The 16,882-nt window shown below is 42.7% G+C and overlaps 1 protein-coding gene across 4 annotated transcripts in view; it reads right to left on the bottom strand.

Annotated features, from left to right (window-relative positions):
- The window catches only part of DSCAM (DS cell adhesion molecule), a 726,986-nt gene that overhangs the window by 237,737 nt on the left and 472,367 nt on the right, over window positions 1-16,882 (bottom strand). For all 4 annotated transcript variants that reach the window (XM_073617225.1, XM_073617227.1, XM_073617226.1 and 1 more), the window contains exon 22: window positions 9,117-9,234. In XM_073617225.1, coding sequence (XP_073473326.1) covers window positions 9,117-9,234 — 118 coding nt within the window. The remainder of the gene's footprint in view (window positions 1-9,116; window positions 9,235-16,882) is intronic.

Raw genomic sequence — 16,882 nt, 5'->3', positions numbered from 1 at the left:
TTTTTTTTTCTTTACTTCTTTCTTTACTTCTATTTCTTAAAATGATGAAGCTAAGGAGGGATAACTTGTTGGCACAAGAACAGGGCCAGGATAGTTGAAAAGCTTTTCTGCAACCCTCAGGATCCATTTTACACGATCGGAAATTCCGTCAGCAAAAGTCCGATGTGAGCTTTTGGTCGGAAATTCCGACCGTGTGTATGCTCCATCGGACTTTTGCTGGCAGAATTCCAGCTAGAAAAAGATTGAGAGCATGTTCTCTATTTTTCGGTCGGGAAAAGTTCCGATCATCTGTACCAATTCCGAGGCGCAAAATTCCTACGCATGCTTGGAAACAATTTGACGCATGCTCGGAAGCATTGAATTTAATTTTCTCGGCTCATCGTAGTGTTGCACATCACCGCGTTCTTGGTGGTCGAAAGTTCAGAGAACTTTTGTGTGACCGTGTGTATGCAAGACAAGCTTGAGCAGAATTCAGTCGGAAAAACCATCCAAGTTTTTTCCGACGGAAATTCCGCTCGTGTGTACGGGGCATAAGAAAAATATAAGGTAACTTTGAAATTGATGGCAACAACATGTCTCCAAAAATTTGGGACAGGGCAACAAAAAGCTGTCAGAGTGCACTATAAAAGCTGTATCTGTAAAGAATATAGTGGATACTTCGGCCCCATACACACTATTAGATTTTTCTCAGATTTACCAAAACCATGTACTATGAGGTCAAACCTTAAGAGTTTCAATTTGCATGCAATCAGGCAGGCCCTTGCACTACATGGGTTTTGTAAATCTGAAGACAAAAGTCTGCAGAAAATCTAATAGTGTGTATGGGGTCTTATCCCTCCTTCAACACCACTCTGTTAATGGGGACTCACTGGCTGAAGTCTCCTTCAGAAACTGACACTTCTGAGAATGTCAATCTCTTGGGCCTCCTAAAAGCTCTAAGTGTTTTTTACCACCATCCTTCACGTGACTGGATGATACAGTAGATTTACACTACTGAACTGTTAAAGAATAATGCCTGGTACACACTGTCAGGTTCGGTTGGAGCCGCTGTACTAACTATGCAAAGTTAATGCAGCGATCTCCCCTGCGGAGCTGTTGTGTTCTGACAGGGGGACGCCCCCCCCCCCCCCCCCCGCCAGAATACTCCGATCACCGTTCTCCAACATTGGCGGAGAGTGCTGATCGGTAGGAGGTCAGTTTTCCAGCATGCTCGTCCGACAGAAGCCAGCCAGCTTCAGTCAGACAGGGTTTGCATACACACGGGCCAAATGTCGGATGTTTTTATTTTTTAATAGGTCGATGTCTCCTGACATCGAGCTCATGTGTACAGGGCTTACAGTGGTTGTACACCCTGTACAACCACTTTTACCTACAGGTAAGCCTATATTAAGGCTTACCTGTAGGTACTTGAAATATCTCCTAAACCTCCACGGTTTAGGAGATATTTACGAAAGACCTGAGCGCCGATGACTACAGTGCATGCGCCGATATCATCAATGCATGCGCACTTTAGAAAGGGCACATCGTGCCGTATCTAATAGGGGTCATGCCATGACTGGCATCCGACTCTGGACGGTCACAGAGCCAGAGTTTGTGGCCCCGGAAGGAAGAGGGGTGAAGATGGAAGCGCGCTGCTATTGGGGACAATGGTGAAATCCCAGGCTTCGGTTTCAGGTAAGTGACACATAATGGGCTACTATGCGATGCATAGTAACCCATTATGCTTTACCTTTGCAGGGAAATAAAAAGGAAGTAAAACTCACCAGGGTTTACTTCCTCTTTAAGAAACCAGCTAGTGTTTCCTCTTCAACAGGGTAGTGTAGACAACAAGAGATGTAAGTATCCACTATTTTCTTTACAAGTACAACTTTTAATAGATGTTTTAGTTAGCGGACATGGTCTGTACCCTTAAAAACTGCCTTCATTTTGCCTATTAACACCATCAAAATTTCTCCAAAATCTCATCATTATTGCTGAAATTTCAAGGAAGTGAAAACTTTAAATCTCAATGATCCCTACTTGGGATTTCAGGTTTGGGGCTCTCAAGATGCCAGAAGAATCATGATTCCATGTATTGTGGCACCTGTTATTACCCAGCTATGTCTTAACTGAGTTATGCAAAAAATACATAAAGAAATTGCAATACTCGGCTCCGGTCTATGCATATTTGACAAAAATAACAAACAACTTTATTAGTTGGAATATTCTCCTGGAAAGTGATAAAGATTCATGAGCATTCATAACCCTCCGTCATCTCACAGAATAAACAGTAAATGATACAGTTAATTTAGCATTTGGACTGGAGATCGACCGTATGCATCCCATCCATCATATTTGGGGAATCATTCTTCGGAAGAGGCACGGCGCTCAAACAGATGAGCAGTACCATCTGTCCTCGGGTTGCAGTTGCCTTAAAGGACCAATAAACCCAAAAATACAAGACTCATATGAGGTGGCTAAGGTAGCAACACATTTTGTGAAGTATGTAAGTACCTGTAGCTATAAAAACTGAGATTGCAAATATTGTTTTTTAATTCTGCTGTATTGTTTTATTTGTCTTGTACTATCAGCAATTTTTTAGATAAACGTGAAAAGCACAACTAATGTCTTGCATTGTTTATCTTTTTATAGTCCTATATCATCACAACTTACGATTTGTGACTTTTTTTTGTTAGCAAATAAAACACCATTTTCTTTACTAAGAATGCTGCTTCCTGTTGTCCCCCTCCAGTGCTGGCAGAGTTCAGGAACAATCTCATCCCTCAACATAAGAGCCCTCACTCAGATTTGTATTGCAGAGAAGGAAAGGGGGGGGGGGCGAGGCTGACTAGATGTGGTTATTACAGAGGACACTACTTCTGACCATTGGATGGACTGCACAGTCATATTTAGACACCTTTAACTGACAAAACAGGAAAGTAGAAGTAAGATTATGAAAATAGAGATTGTTAGTAAAAATGTCCATCAGACTGATTATCTCTTTCTGTGAGTTCAGTTGGGCTTTAAGGGATGTGTATATACAATGATTATCTGTTGAGGTCATAAGAAAATTTCTCTGCCGATAATCTGCACCTTTATGGGCCCAAGCTGATTGTAAAGGCTATCGCATATCTACCTGGGCATTGGTTGGCTAGAAAAATGTGTTTATATGATAGCCCAACGACCTCAAATGATGTGGATGGTCATCATCTGAACGGAAGGTATCATTTAAGTTAATCATAGCTAACCCCACAGAGGACTAAATGTGTTGCAGATCACACCACCCCCAACAGGAAGACATGCCACTTGTGATGAAAGAACATGTAGATCCTTTCTCAACCCTGAGAGGGGTTCCTATACTTACCTCCCCAGTGGTCTACGTTATCTACCTTCACTCCATTCTAGCACTGCAGCCTCCATTTTTATTTTCGGCACTTGACACGTTTGGGTGTGTCAGATGACAGTGTCCCCTGCAACTTGTGATTCAATCCTCCAACATCTAAGCCACTGTGATGTCCTGTAGTGACATAGGGGTTGGAGGAAAAAAACATAGTGCTCAGCAAGGGGTGCCAGGCATACGGCACTCCCAGAACTGTCAACTGCTGAAAAGACTGGTGAAGGCCTCAGTGCTAGAACATAGAATAGTTAGGAGACAATGGACTCTGGAGAGGAGAAATGAGGAAAAGATGATCCGCACTCCGGTGATTGCTCTTAAGAAGTATAATATTTATTGGCAAGCCACAGTGACCAAACGCAAATAAGAACAGTTGACGCGTTTCCGCCTATAAGGCCTTAGTCATAATGGTTAGTCATGGTGGTTATGACTAAGGCCTTATAGGCTGAAACGCGTCAACTGTTCTTATTTGCGTTTGGTCACTGTGGCTTGCCAATAAATATTATACTTCTTAAGAGCAATCACCGGAGTGCGGATCATCTTTTCCTCATTTCCCTACTCAGCCAGCGACTGTGGATCGAGCACCTGGGATCTCTGCTTTCTATGTAATGTATGGGTAGTAGCACTGACTTTTTTGTTTATATTCTGGAGAGGAGAGTAAGAGCTCTTCTCTTGTAGGGCATCTTCTGCTACCCTAACAATGTCACTCTAATATGCGTCTGTGTTAGATATGAATTTAGTAGGAAATGTGCAGTAAACATAAATATACCCCAAAGAGACAAGGGGGGGAGGGGGAAAGGCCCATGGAACCCAAAAAAGCCATCAGTGATTATCTCTTTTCTGCTTTATTGATCTTAATTACTGTTGAATGGTAGAGACAGGATGATCCTGCTGTTATAGCAGAGGTTTTATGTCATCCTAAAACTAGCCTTTGTTCCCTGTTACTGAATCCTAAGTGACATATTTCATTGGAATGTGATGTGACAACAACCTAGAGGAAAGACAACGGCTGTGAGATATAATTATTGATAACAGGCTAAGAATGTCTGCAAGTTCGGCACAGTCAAATTTCTGTAATTATGTGGATGAATCCTGGTGGTATAATGCAGGAATGAAATGACATACATTTTCTTCAGGTGTCACAGGACTCCATCAAAATGATAGCCTCCAAGCCCTGTAGAAACCTTCTGGTGTCACTGACCAAAGGGTACTTTCCAAATAATCCACTAGAGGGCAGACAAGGCAGCCTTCCTGTGTCTTTCACCCGCCATAGAAATATATGTAAATTCTCTAATGACAACAGGTGCTTGGCTGAAAAGCCATTCTCAGCCTACCAAGAGAGTCCAGACGTGTACGGATGGGGTTTTCCTTTCCTCAGAACTGCTTCTCTCTTCATGTAAGCCCATGGGAATGCAAAACTTCAAATGCAAACAGAGGGCACCTAAAAGCTGCAACTGCACACTGACACGAGCCCAAAGGCTGTCTACACCGGCCCTAGGCAGAGTTCCTAAGTTAAAATATTGTTTAATTACCGGTATATTTCCTGAGTGCAAGCAGAACATTTGGTCTGATATTTAGCTTTCAGGTCACCTGGATGGAAGGTGGATTTATTTTTTACTTATTTTTTACAGGCATTTATATAGTGCCAACAAATTATGCAGTGCTTTGCATATATATTGCACATTTACATCAGTCCCAGACCTCAAGGAACTTACAATCTAAGCTCCTTAACTCACATTCATACATACACATACTAGGGAGGTCCAATTTAGGCAGGAGCCAATTAACCTACCAGCATGTCTTTAGAGTGTGGGAGAAAACCGGAGTACCTGGAGGAAACCCACGCAGGCAATGGGAGGACATGCAAACTCCAGGCAGCTGGAGTTCGATATGAAGGTAGATATGAAAGTGTGCATTTTTTTTGTCATAAACTATATTAGAAAATGCAAGTCACAAAAAATAGGCAGAATATAATTTTGCACGGCAAATACTGTTGTACATCCGAACTGCTGAACACAGTACCATTACAGTTTTACCATCACATGTTATACGGTGGGTCATGTGTGATGGGATCTGATCTTCTAACTTTAAAACATTTGATAAACTAAGTGGCACCTATAAAACTTTTATTTATTAATATGTATAATTGAATGCTGAACTTTAGATAAACAGCTAAATACACGAAATACATATATGGGAGTTGTTTTTCTTGCCAAACAATATGTATTTATATTCATCCAGTTCTTAGATTAACACAGCTCTGCTGTATATCACAATCCTGTCTGGCAGGGCAGGGGACCTGATTTTTATTTTCTCTAATGCAGCAATACTTGCAGGTCTTGTCCCTCCCCAGCCTGTGACTGGACAATGAAAGGAGAAGCAGCATACTAATGAGCTCATCTCTTTGTCACTTTAATCTCTCCTTCTATCAGCATGTTCCTTGTTAGCACTTGTGTTACGTCAGTATATTTATACGTAAATAGCCAGACTGCGATTATTTTCCAGACTTGAAATGCATCTGTTGTCTTTCCTGAGTGAACAACAAATGACACTGAAGCAATGTTTACACATGGCTAGTGTCACTGTCTTCTAATATAATTAGGAAATAGTTACTATTGTGATATATTAGGCAATGTAAATAAATGAGCAGGCAGCATACACAGGTTTAGATTCTGCTATTGTTTTAGAGGAGCTTTTGTCAAACACTGCACCCAAGCTATGTCAATTATGATAAACATTAGCCTAACCTACTGACATAATGTATACTAGGGATGCGCCAAAATTTTGGCCGCCAAAACATAGCAGCCGAAGATGGCCATTTCGGCAAAATGCCAAAAAGAAAACCATGCCAATAACTGCACCGAAAATGGGGCGGGGCCTGGTCCTGCCCAGTGCAGGAGTGTTGTTCTGAAGCGTCCCCGTCCACCCCTATCCTCCCCTCCCTCCCTGATGAGGCGGCAGAAAGCAAAACAGTGCTCTATCTATGGAGGAAACCTGTCAGCACACCACATTAGGGAGCAGCTTGTCGGTATGATCAGCGGGAGGAGCATTATCAGTGTGCAGCACCACGGGGGTTAAGAGTGCAAGACTTGCTGTTTGACATGCTGTTAGAAACAGTGAGCCCGCTCGGTGAAGCTTTCTTTCATAGATTGAGCACTGTTCTTGGCTTTGCCTTGCTAACACTGCCCTGTCCTGATCCTGTCTGACATACTAAGGCAGGCTGCATGATGGGCACTGGTAGGCTGCTGGGCACTGGTGAGGCATAGGCAGGCTGCAAATGATGGGCACTGGTAGGCTGCTGGGCACTGGCAGGCTGCATTTAAAGGAACCCGGTGAGGCTGCATTCATCTCTTGTACCATGTCTGCAGTCTCTGACCATCTCCTGTACCACGTCTGCAATCTCTGACCATCTCCTGTACCATGTCTGCAGTCTCTGACCATCTCCTGTACCATGTCTGCAGTCTCTGACCATCTCCTGTTGTATGTCTGCAGTCTCTGACCATCTCCTGTACTATGTCTGCAGTCTCTGACCATCTCCTGTACCATGTCTGCAGTCTCTGACCATCTCCTGTACCATATCCCCAGTCTCTGACCATCTCCTGTACCATATCCCCAGTCTCTGACCATCTCCTGTACCATGTCCCCAGTCTCTGACCATCTCCTGTACCACGTCTACAGTCTCTGACCATCTCCTGTACCACGTCTACAGTGTCTGACCATCTCCTGTACCATGTCCCCAGTCTCTGACCATCTCCTGTACCATGTCTGCAGTCTCTGACCATCTCCTGTACCATGTCTGCAGTCTCTGACCATCTCCTGTTGTATGTCTGCAGTCTCTGACCATCTCCTGTACCATGTCTGCAGTCTCTGACCATCTCCTGTACCATGTCTGCAGTCTCTGACCATCTCCTGTTGTATGTCTGCAGTCTCTGACCATCTTCTGTTGTATGTCTGCAGTCTCTGACCATCTCCTGTTGTATGTCTGCAGTCTCTGACCATCTCCTGTACCATATCCCCAGTCTCTGACCATCTCCTGTACCATGTCCCCAGTCTCTGACCATCTCCTGTACCATGTCTGCAGTCTCTGACCATCTCCTGTTGTATGTCTGCAGTCTCTGACCATCTCCTGTACTATGTCTGCAGTCTCTGACCATCTCCTGTACCATGTCCCCAGTCTCTGACCATCTCCTGTACCATGTCTGCAGTCTCTGACCATCTCCTGTACCATATCCCCAGTCTCTGACCATCTCCTGTACCATGTCCCCAGTCTCTGACCATCTCCTGTACCATGTCTGCAGTCTCTGACCATCTCCTGTACTATGTCTACAGTCTCTGACCATCTCCTGTATCATGTCTGCAGTCTCTGACCATCTCCTGTACTATGTCTGCAGTCTCTGACCATCTCCTGTACCATGTCCCCAGTCTCTGATCATCTCCTGTACCATGTCTGCAGTCTCTGACCATCTCCTGTACTATGTCTGCAGTCTCTGACCATCGCCTGTACCATGTCCCCAGTCTTTGACCATCTCCTGTACCATGTCTGCAGTCTCTGACCATCTCCTGTATTATGTCTGCAGTCTCTGGCCATCACCTGTACCATGTCCCCAGTCTTTGACCATCTCCTGTACCATGTCCCCAGTCTCTGACCATCTCCTGTATAAAAATATTTTTTAAAAACAGTCATTTTTGGTATGGGTTTCGATTTTCGGCCTAGTGTATTTTTCATTTTCGGTATCGGTTTTGGCACCAAAAAACCCATTTGGTGCACCCCTACTGTATACTGTATAAGACCAATGGCATGTATGATACTACATTGCCATCTAGGCTTTTGGAAATGTTACCTGCAAGAAACTGATGTAGGACGATAATAGAAGTAGAAAGGGTTATGCCCCTATGGGAATGGCTAGCAAACTTTCTAAATAAAAGCCAGGGGAAGAAGGAGACTGTCAGCTGGAGGCAACACTAAATTTATGCTACAAGAGAACCGGATCTGCATACTGTTTTTCTTCATAAGCTCCATGCCTGTTCAAGAAGGAAATTGTGGACCAGCTATAACAGAAACTGATTTTTAGTGTTCCCTTACTAGATAGATACTATTGGCAATTTTCATTAAAGGCTAGTTAGCATGGGTGTGTGTGTGTGTATGCATGTTTGTGACACTATAGGTCCTGTATTGTTTTTCTACACCTGTAAGCAGTAATTATATGCGACATTCTTTATCACAGGGTTTCATGTTTCTTTGCTTTAACACAAAGTAGATGGAAAGATAAAAGCAATACAGCACTTGAGTACTGCAACACAACCTATTGGCTCCCTGAGCTGCTTCCTTCTCCCCAAGTCTAAACTCTACTGTACAGGGACTGCCTGAGGCAGATACCAAGTCAACATCACGCACTTACACTGCTTGTACTTTGAAAAAATACATTTAATGTTGTATTTATAGATTTAGAGCTGGATTTTTTTTAAACATTTTATATTTGTCTGGGGTTCTGCTTTTAATAAAAAACTTTTTTGCCTTTTCCTTTTTTTTTTTTTTTTAAAAATGTATACTTTCATAGCAACTTCTTTCTATAGACGGAGTTGGTCGAACAGTCGAGAGTCAGGCCAAAGACATCACTCTGAAAATAGCTACTTGTCTCCCATAAAAATCAGAGAATTTCAAAACTGACAACAAGTCAACTGCCTAACAGACTATTACAAATTAGCAGGTCCCCTTTAAGGTGCACATTTGGTCACTGGTTACCTTTCCTTCATCCATTTGATTGCGGGAGCAGGATCCCCAACGGCCTTACAAGGCAGAACTATGTCCCTCATCCATGGTGTCGTCACAGTACCGCTGAAAGTCAGAATTCGAGCAGGAGCTGAAAAAGAACAGACAAAGTAATTTATGGTGTTGAGTAGGACTGGAGGATCATGGCATGTCCGGGGTCAGAGCAGTGTTTAGTGATCCTCCCACATGCTCAACTTAATGGCTATCTACCAGCATACATCTTCTTCCAAAGCTCAGAGCTTAGGTAACCAATTATTTGGGATTACTCTAAGGCAGCACATGGAGAGTTCATTTTTTTTAATTCAACCAGTGGGTTGAACTAAAAAAATAATGACTTGATTCCCCTTTCTACACATTCCAGGTGGATAGGGGAATCCTCCCGCTGTGCCTTTGTAGTCTGAAACCAACTGAATATACTGATCTACATGGCCAGCTACAGCCAGCGGCGCTGATCAAGCAGAAATTTTCCAACAGGGTAGTTATTATTATCATACAGGATTGATATTTTATTATAGTAACAGCTTTTGATATTGTACTTTTGCTGTGAGCCCCGAGGAAGAGATATCCACTATTGTTTTTGATTATTTCTCAATCTTTGCTAGGATTTATATAGAGCCAACAGTTTACGCAGCACTTTACAATATAAAAGGAGACAATACAGTTACAATACAATAAAATACAAGAGGATTAAGAGGGCCCTGCTCAGAAGAGCTTACAATCTAATAGGGTGGGGCAGGTGGTACAAAAGTTTGTAACTGTGTGGAATGAGCTGATGGAAGTGGTAAAAGATTAGTTGGAGATGTGATAGGCTTTCCTGAAGAGATGAGTTTTCAGGGATCGCCTGAAGGTAGCAAGAGTAGGGGATAGCCGGACCAGTGGAGGTAGCGAGTTCCAGAGGATGGGAGAGGCTCTGGAGAAATCCTGGAGACGAGCATGGGAGGAGGAGACGAGAGAGCTTGAGAGTAGGAGGTCTTGAGAAGAGCGGAGAGGACGATTTGGGTTATATAGAAATCAATCGGTAAAATGACTTTTGAGCAACCACCTTGCCCATACGTGGACCGAAACTCGCCGGTCCCTGCTGAACCGGCTGAATTTCAATCCATGTATGGTAGGCTTAAGGCTTACCTGACCAGGTTAAGGTCAAGGTTAGAAGAAATTTAAACTGACAAAAAGTTGTTTCTGCTATTGCTAGTCTCTTCATTAGAAAATGATAATTGCCTGGCCGTCACATGATCTAATGACTGTATCTAAGGCACGGAACTGCAACAGGTATGGAGAGACCTGATTTACTATGAACGTTAATCTGCATGCTTGTTTGGAGTCAGTGACTGAGAAAATATTGGCAGCATACGTAGAAGATTAGAAATATTAGCAATCCTTGCATTTCATTTAGTCCAGGTCTCCTACACACCTGTCTGTTTCGCCTACTCACATGCATTAGCATGTATTATTTTATCCTTTAATATGTGTTGTGTTAGGAGATTTTATTTATTTTGGACAAATGGAAAATTTCTCCACCACAAAACATAGAAGGTTCACATCTTTGCATTAAAGGAGTACAGCCAAAGCCCGTTTGGCTGTATTTCTCCTGTGGATTACATGAGTGAAGTTCGTTCTGCAGTCCTGTGACTTGTTTTCAGCAGACAGCAGGCTGAAGCCCGCTGTCAGTTGATGTAACAGCGCCGATCCAGCCTAGGGCAAGATTGTGACAATATGTTCGGGGTCCGCCCACAACCCTGTGAGCCGCTGAGAGCCTGAGCCAGCCGCTCCTGCCCCCTCCATAGCCCAGCGATCCAGTGTGAGCGTGGAGGGGGGGGAGGGGCAGAGCAGAGAGAGCAGACTGACAGTCACCAGCACTCTGAGAACTGAGCGATCAGAGGTGTTTGATTGCTTGGTTCTTAGCCTTAGAGTCTGATTGAAGACAGATGCAGCACCTAGGTAAGTATGATTCTTAAAAAAATAAACTATACTTCTCTTTTAATGTGCACTAGAAAGGTGCATTGGTTTGGCACTGAAATACAGGACATTGGCGACTGTGCGTTGCAGTATCTTGCAGTAAAATGCACGTTTTACCTCAACGCAAGGTATAAAGCCTAGGGCTCTAAGATATAGGGATAAGAAAAATACAATATCCACGCTTGAGTGCAAATACACCTTCTTGTGGCCGGGAATCGGTGCTCTGGCTGAGGTGTCTCCACACTCACATAACAGGACTAGTAGTAAGTTCAAGCTGGCTGCTCGGTATCATCCATAAAATGCAAGTCTTTATTGGTAAGATAGTAAAACACAACTGTTACAGGCTAACGTGTCTTGGCTGCTACTTACTACTAGTCCTGTTATCCGATAGGGATGAGAGGTATTAGGGTTTGGTTACGCACTAGGCAATAGAAGATATTTGTTTTAGGGTTCAGCATGATACACTATTCATTGTCAATGTTTTATCCTAACTAACAGTATGATGTACTGCAGTGGTTCTCAACCCTGTCCTCAAGTACCCCCAACAGTCCATGTTTGCAGGTTTTTCTTTATCTTGCACAGGTTCTTGCCGATGGCTGAACGTCCATGCACACATCCTGGGCTTTGTGGTGGTATATCTGAATGATGCCTGAAGCTACAGGCATCATTCAGATATCAGTGTTTTCAGCCGGCGAATTCCTATGCCTAATGAATGATCATAGCGGCTGGTCAGCCGCTAGATCATTCTTATGGGCGGCGAGAGGGGACGTCCCCCCTCTCCTGCCGCCCTCCGGTGCTTCTACCGACTCACCGCTGCGATCGGTGAGTCAGAGAAGGGATCCGCTGGCCCCAGATGTCCACCATAGAGCAGACCAGATGGTCGCTGGAGTCTCTATGATCGTCGGAGGCCGGGCGCAATGTTATGCCTAACATCGCACCAGCCTAGAGGTGAGATGTGGGGTCTTATTGACCCCATATCTCACTGTAAATAGGTTCTGTCATGCCATATTCCTATTACAAGGGATGTTTACATTCCTTGTAATAGGAATAAAAGTGATCAAAACATTTTTTTTTAAAACGCCAAATTAGAAAATTTTAAGTAAAACAATAAAAAAAAAAAAAAATCTTTTAAAGTGTCCCTGTCCCCGTGTGCTCGCACACAGAAGCGAACGCATACGTAAGTCCCGCCCACATATGAAAACGGTGTTGAAATCACACATGTGAGGTGTCACCGCGAACATTAGAGCGAGAGCAATAATTCTAGCCCTAGATCTCCTCTGTAACTCAAAACATGTAACTAGTAAAAAAATTTAAAGCATCGCCTATGGGGATTTTTGAGTACCGAAGTTTGGCGCCATTCCACGAGCGTGTGCAATTTTGAAGTGTGACATGTTAGGTATCTATTTACTCAGCAAAACTTCATCTTTCACATTATGCAAAAAAAATTTGGCTAACTTTACTGTTTTGTTTTTTTTTTTTAAAGCATGAAACAGTTTCTTTTTCCAAAAAAAAACACGTTTGAAAAATTGCTGCGCAAATACCGTGCGAGATAAAATGTTGCAATGACCGCCATTGTATTCTCTAGGGTCTTTGATAAAAAAACATATATAATGTTTGGGGGTTCTATGTAATTTTCTAGCAAAAAAAATTATGATTTTTTACATGTAGGAGAGAAATGTCAGAATTGGCCTGGTGGGCAAGTGGTTAAATCAGAGTCAATGGCTTGGTATTTTGGACAGCTATTTTATCTAAGAGAAATTCCCAAAACATGTCCTGTTGGGGGTACTTGAGGACAGGGTTGAGAACCACTGATGTACTGTATGGTAGTACATTACCACCAATCACTGGCTTATGATTGGAGTATATTACCCAGCCAATAGACATATAAAAAAAGATTAACTTGCATCCAGTTATTTTTAGCCTTTTCTACAGTTACCAATGAAAAAAAATCTGATTTCTGCCTAAATACAACTAAACGGAAGTGGACCGTTGGTGAAAAAAAAAAAAAAAAAGAAACAAAACTTGATGGATGTTTGTGCAGCACTAATGCTGCACAGGCACTCTAGTAAACGTTGCATCAATCTCTTTCTTAGGCGTCACCACCTATAACCCAATGGTGCGGAAACAAATGACATGGAGAAGAGGATCTGAAGCCAGGGCCAGACAAAGGCTCTCAGGAGACCGAGCTGTTCTCTACTGCTGAATTTAGAACAGCCGCAACATTCCTGCCTAGCGTTCCCCGTCTGCGGACTGATTCACTTGTTGACTGAAACGGCTCTTTAATATTAAACCAAACATTCTGAATGGCTTAAATTAAAATAATATCAAGACCATTAAGAAATTAATTTATTGTTCTGTTCTGATAGTCAAGGCATCAGTATGGCCTCTCTTTGAAAATGGCCTACAGTAATTAGCGATAATACAATAAATAATTAAAATGAAAACACCACATTATACACAATAAAACCGAACAAGCAAACATTACGGCTTGAGCAGGGCAATTAAACGAGGAGACGGAGCCGTGTTCTCTTCTCTGTCCACCAGCAGAGTCTCGGGCAAATTATTACAACATTCATCTCGGGGCTAAATTTGCTTTCTGTTATCCAGAGGGTGATCTTCTGCGCAAGGATGTCCTTGAGGACAGAGGAGGGGAAACCAGATACATAAAATCTTTTTCACAGACTCTATTTTACAGTACCGGAGGTGGAAGGGGGGGGGGAATTTCTCACTAGATCTTTGGCAAAATGTTCAGAATTTGAAAGCAAAGAGATAAAACTGGGAACATACTGCATGAATAATTAACCATTCCACCATCTCTAGCTTCCGCAAATGTCCTTTCCTTGTCTTGAAGGTGGCCGGGCTAACGCAGTCTGGGTTGGATCTTTGCAAATTGGTTATACACACTGGGGGGGGGGGGGGGTGGGGGGGGGCTTTGTCCGTCTGATAAAATAGTCTGCACAATACGGCCTTACCAGCAAGGTTTATGCCGAGGACCTGCGATTCATCATATTCCGCCAAATAACATTTCTTCCAACAAACATCATTAATTATGCCCTAATTGTACCTCTGACACTTGGCTTGGTGCTGCATTTGCATTAACATTGAGCTATTGTTTAATAGAAACATGGAAAAGATGGAAAAGTAATATATGTGCCCTTTCCTGGGGAAATATTGGTGTTCAGGCAGAGCAAACAAGGAAAACCTGTCAATAGGGATGAGGTTTGTGTTTGTTGCCATCATGGGTTGGCAGTGAATCCCGGGGTTTTGAGAAGCTTATGAATCATGAACTTTAGTCCAAATAGTTTGCAGATTCACCACTGGAAAGAAAACATGCATTTTATTTCATATAAAGTTTGAAATCCAACACAGTAGACACTACGTGTGTTATAAAAAACAGGCACAATATACATATACTACTGAAAGTTATATATATGCAGTGCTCATTTGGGTTGTAGCACTTATGGACTGGAGCCTCTATGCGTTTCGTGGAACAGCGTCCACTTCATTAGGAGACAGCCATAACATTTTTGCATCTGTACTTTACCGGCAAAATGTACATACTTATATATATAAGTAAAAGTGCAGGAGTCAATGCACAAAATGGTCCAAACAAGTTGAATAAGTTATGGATCACCCCAGTATGGAGAAGCAACCAAGGGTTTGTATATTTTTTTTCTATGCTCATGGTACCCCCTATTTGCCTCTTAGGTTTTTACCCTTTGAGTCCTTTGCTGTGCCCTGGCCCTGTGCCTTCCCTCCTATCAGTTCCCAGATAGGGCAAACCCTTTCTGGTTTATTTTCCATGCTGGGGTGATCCAGGACTTATTCACCTTGTTGGGACCATTTTGTGCATGGACCTCAGCTGAAGAAGCTCAACAGAGGGCGTAACGCATACAGGTGGGAGGAGCTGTTATTCAGGATGTTTTATCGCTTGTGTGTCAGCATGGAGAGCTGATGATATGCATGTTTTTCCCGCATTTATGTGAGTATTTTTATCCCTGTGTGGAGTTTTTGAATAAATATTCAAAGCAGAGAGCACTATGGTTTCCCCTTATTATTTTATGGCCGCACAAGATTTATTGAGATCCAAGAGGAGGTCAGCGTGGTTCAAGGACGTCCTGTGGAGGAGTACCCCCGTGGCATCCCGAGAGACATCTTAACAGGCGATTGGGACTCTGTAGTGGTGTTATTATTTGGAGGTGATGTCCCACTCCACATTTAAACCATTGTGGACATGAGACCCCAATTTATATATCCAATTTATATATCCAATTTGTCTCAGTTCTGGATATAGTCCACCTCCCATTACTACCACGCCAGTGTGGTACATATTTCCGCAATGCGATAAAGGTGGTGCCTCTAGGGTCCCTATTCTTTTTTAAATCATAATGCTTTGAGACATTATGTTTGTCAAAACTTTTTCGGATATTGGTTGAAGATGCACGTTTGTGACGAAACGTCGGGTTGAGTAAGTAAGGACGCGTGACGTAGCGCTGTGGACAGGGGAGTGGCTGCCATCTCGTTGGTAGGAAGCGCTGGATGCTTTCCTATTGCCTGTATTTTACCTACTACATGTGAGTTTAAATTTTTTACAAAATAAATTTGCTCTTCTGTCGGATGTCTGCGCAATGAGAGTGTTTCTTCCATTTTCTACATATGTGGCCGCAGTGCTATACCTTTGGGAGTATACTGCTAAGTCAAGTTTTTGCCGAGATTGGGTTGATTGCATCTGGTGGGTTAGTGGAAGAAGGACCACTTGCTGTAACTAAGTGGGCCATATGAAATGTGTATATCCAATAAACTGGCGGTAAGAGTCAGTTATATTGGGTGTTGGTGATGGCTTTTTCTCTCCAGTCTTCTGATTATTCCTGATGGACTATGTTTTTGACTAATATATCAATTTTATATTATTGATGAACTCTTTGTTTATTACCACCATTTCTTAGTGCTATACCTCTTACCCCCTATTAGTTATGTGTTCCCCTAGTCTGATGTGTTACACATCAGATGTCATTGGGATGCTACGCACACACGTTCTGCGCATGTGCGATTTGATTCTATGGACCTGTATGGATTTTTTCTTGCAAGGAACATTTCTGTGTTTACTCGAACTGGAGAACTCTCTCCAAAGTTTTATGTATGCAGTATTGCAGCTTTTTTCATCAATAAAATGTCATAAGAGACACTCTACACTACTGGAGTTTTTTTTCCTTTCTATATATTATTACTTCCTGCCGTTGATGCTGTCTGGCTACCATCTGATGTGCACGGATCTTTCCAGAGGGGGACACCAAAGTACTCCATCAGTGGGTCCTCGATCCTACTAAGCGCGGTTTGACCCCCCCCCCCCAGAGTAAGGGAGGTCGGCAGGCTTTCTGGTAAGCCTTTTATCCTAATGAGGTGACAGTTATCACGGTGTTAAGCACTTGGTCTACGCTCCATAGTGCACTTGAGGTCACTTTCATTGGATTTCAGCTATATATGAACTTTTTGATATCAGCTTTTGCCTTTTTTGCACTTATATTGCACTTTAAGCATGTCTGTGCATTTCTTTGTATGCATTTTTTTGTTTGCTTTATTGCACATTAATCGCATAGAATTGCACATTTTGATATTGCTCCAATTTTTGGCTGTATCAAGTATTGCACATTCATTGCACTGAATTGCACATTTGCACTTTATTTGACATGTAATTTATGTATAGGGTCATTTTGTGCACAACCTAGCGCTGCACTTTATTATTTGCATTGTTATCTGGTGCCCAATATCTGGCTTATAGTATA

The sequence above is a fragment of the Aquarana catesbeiana genome, linkage group LG02 (assembly GCF_042186555.1).
Source record: "Aquarana catesbeiana isolate 2022-GZ linkage group LG02, ASM4218655v1, whole genome shotgun sequence".
Classification (NCBI taxonomy): Eukaryota; Metazoa; Chordata; class Amphibia; order Anura; family Ranidae; genus Aquarana; species Aquarana catesbeiana.
This window is presented reverse-complemented; position numbering and strand designations above follow the sequence as displayed.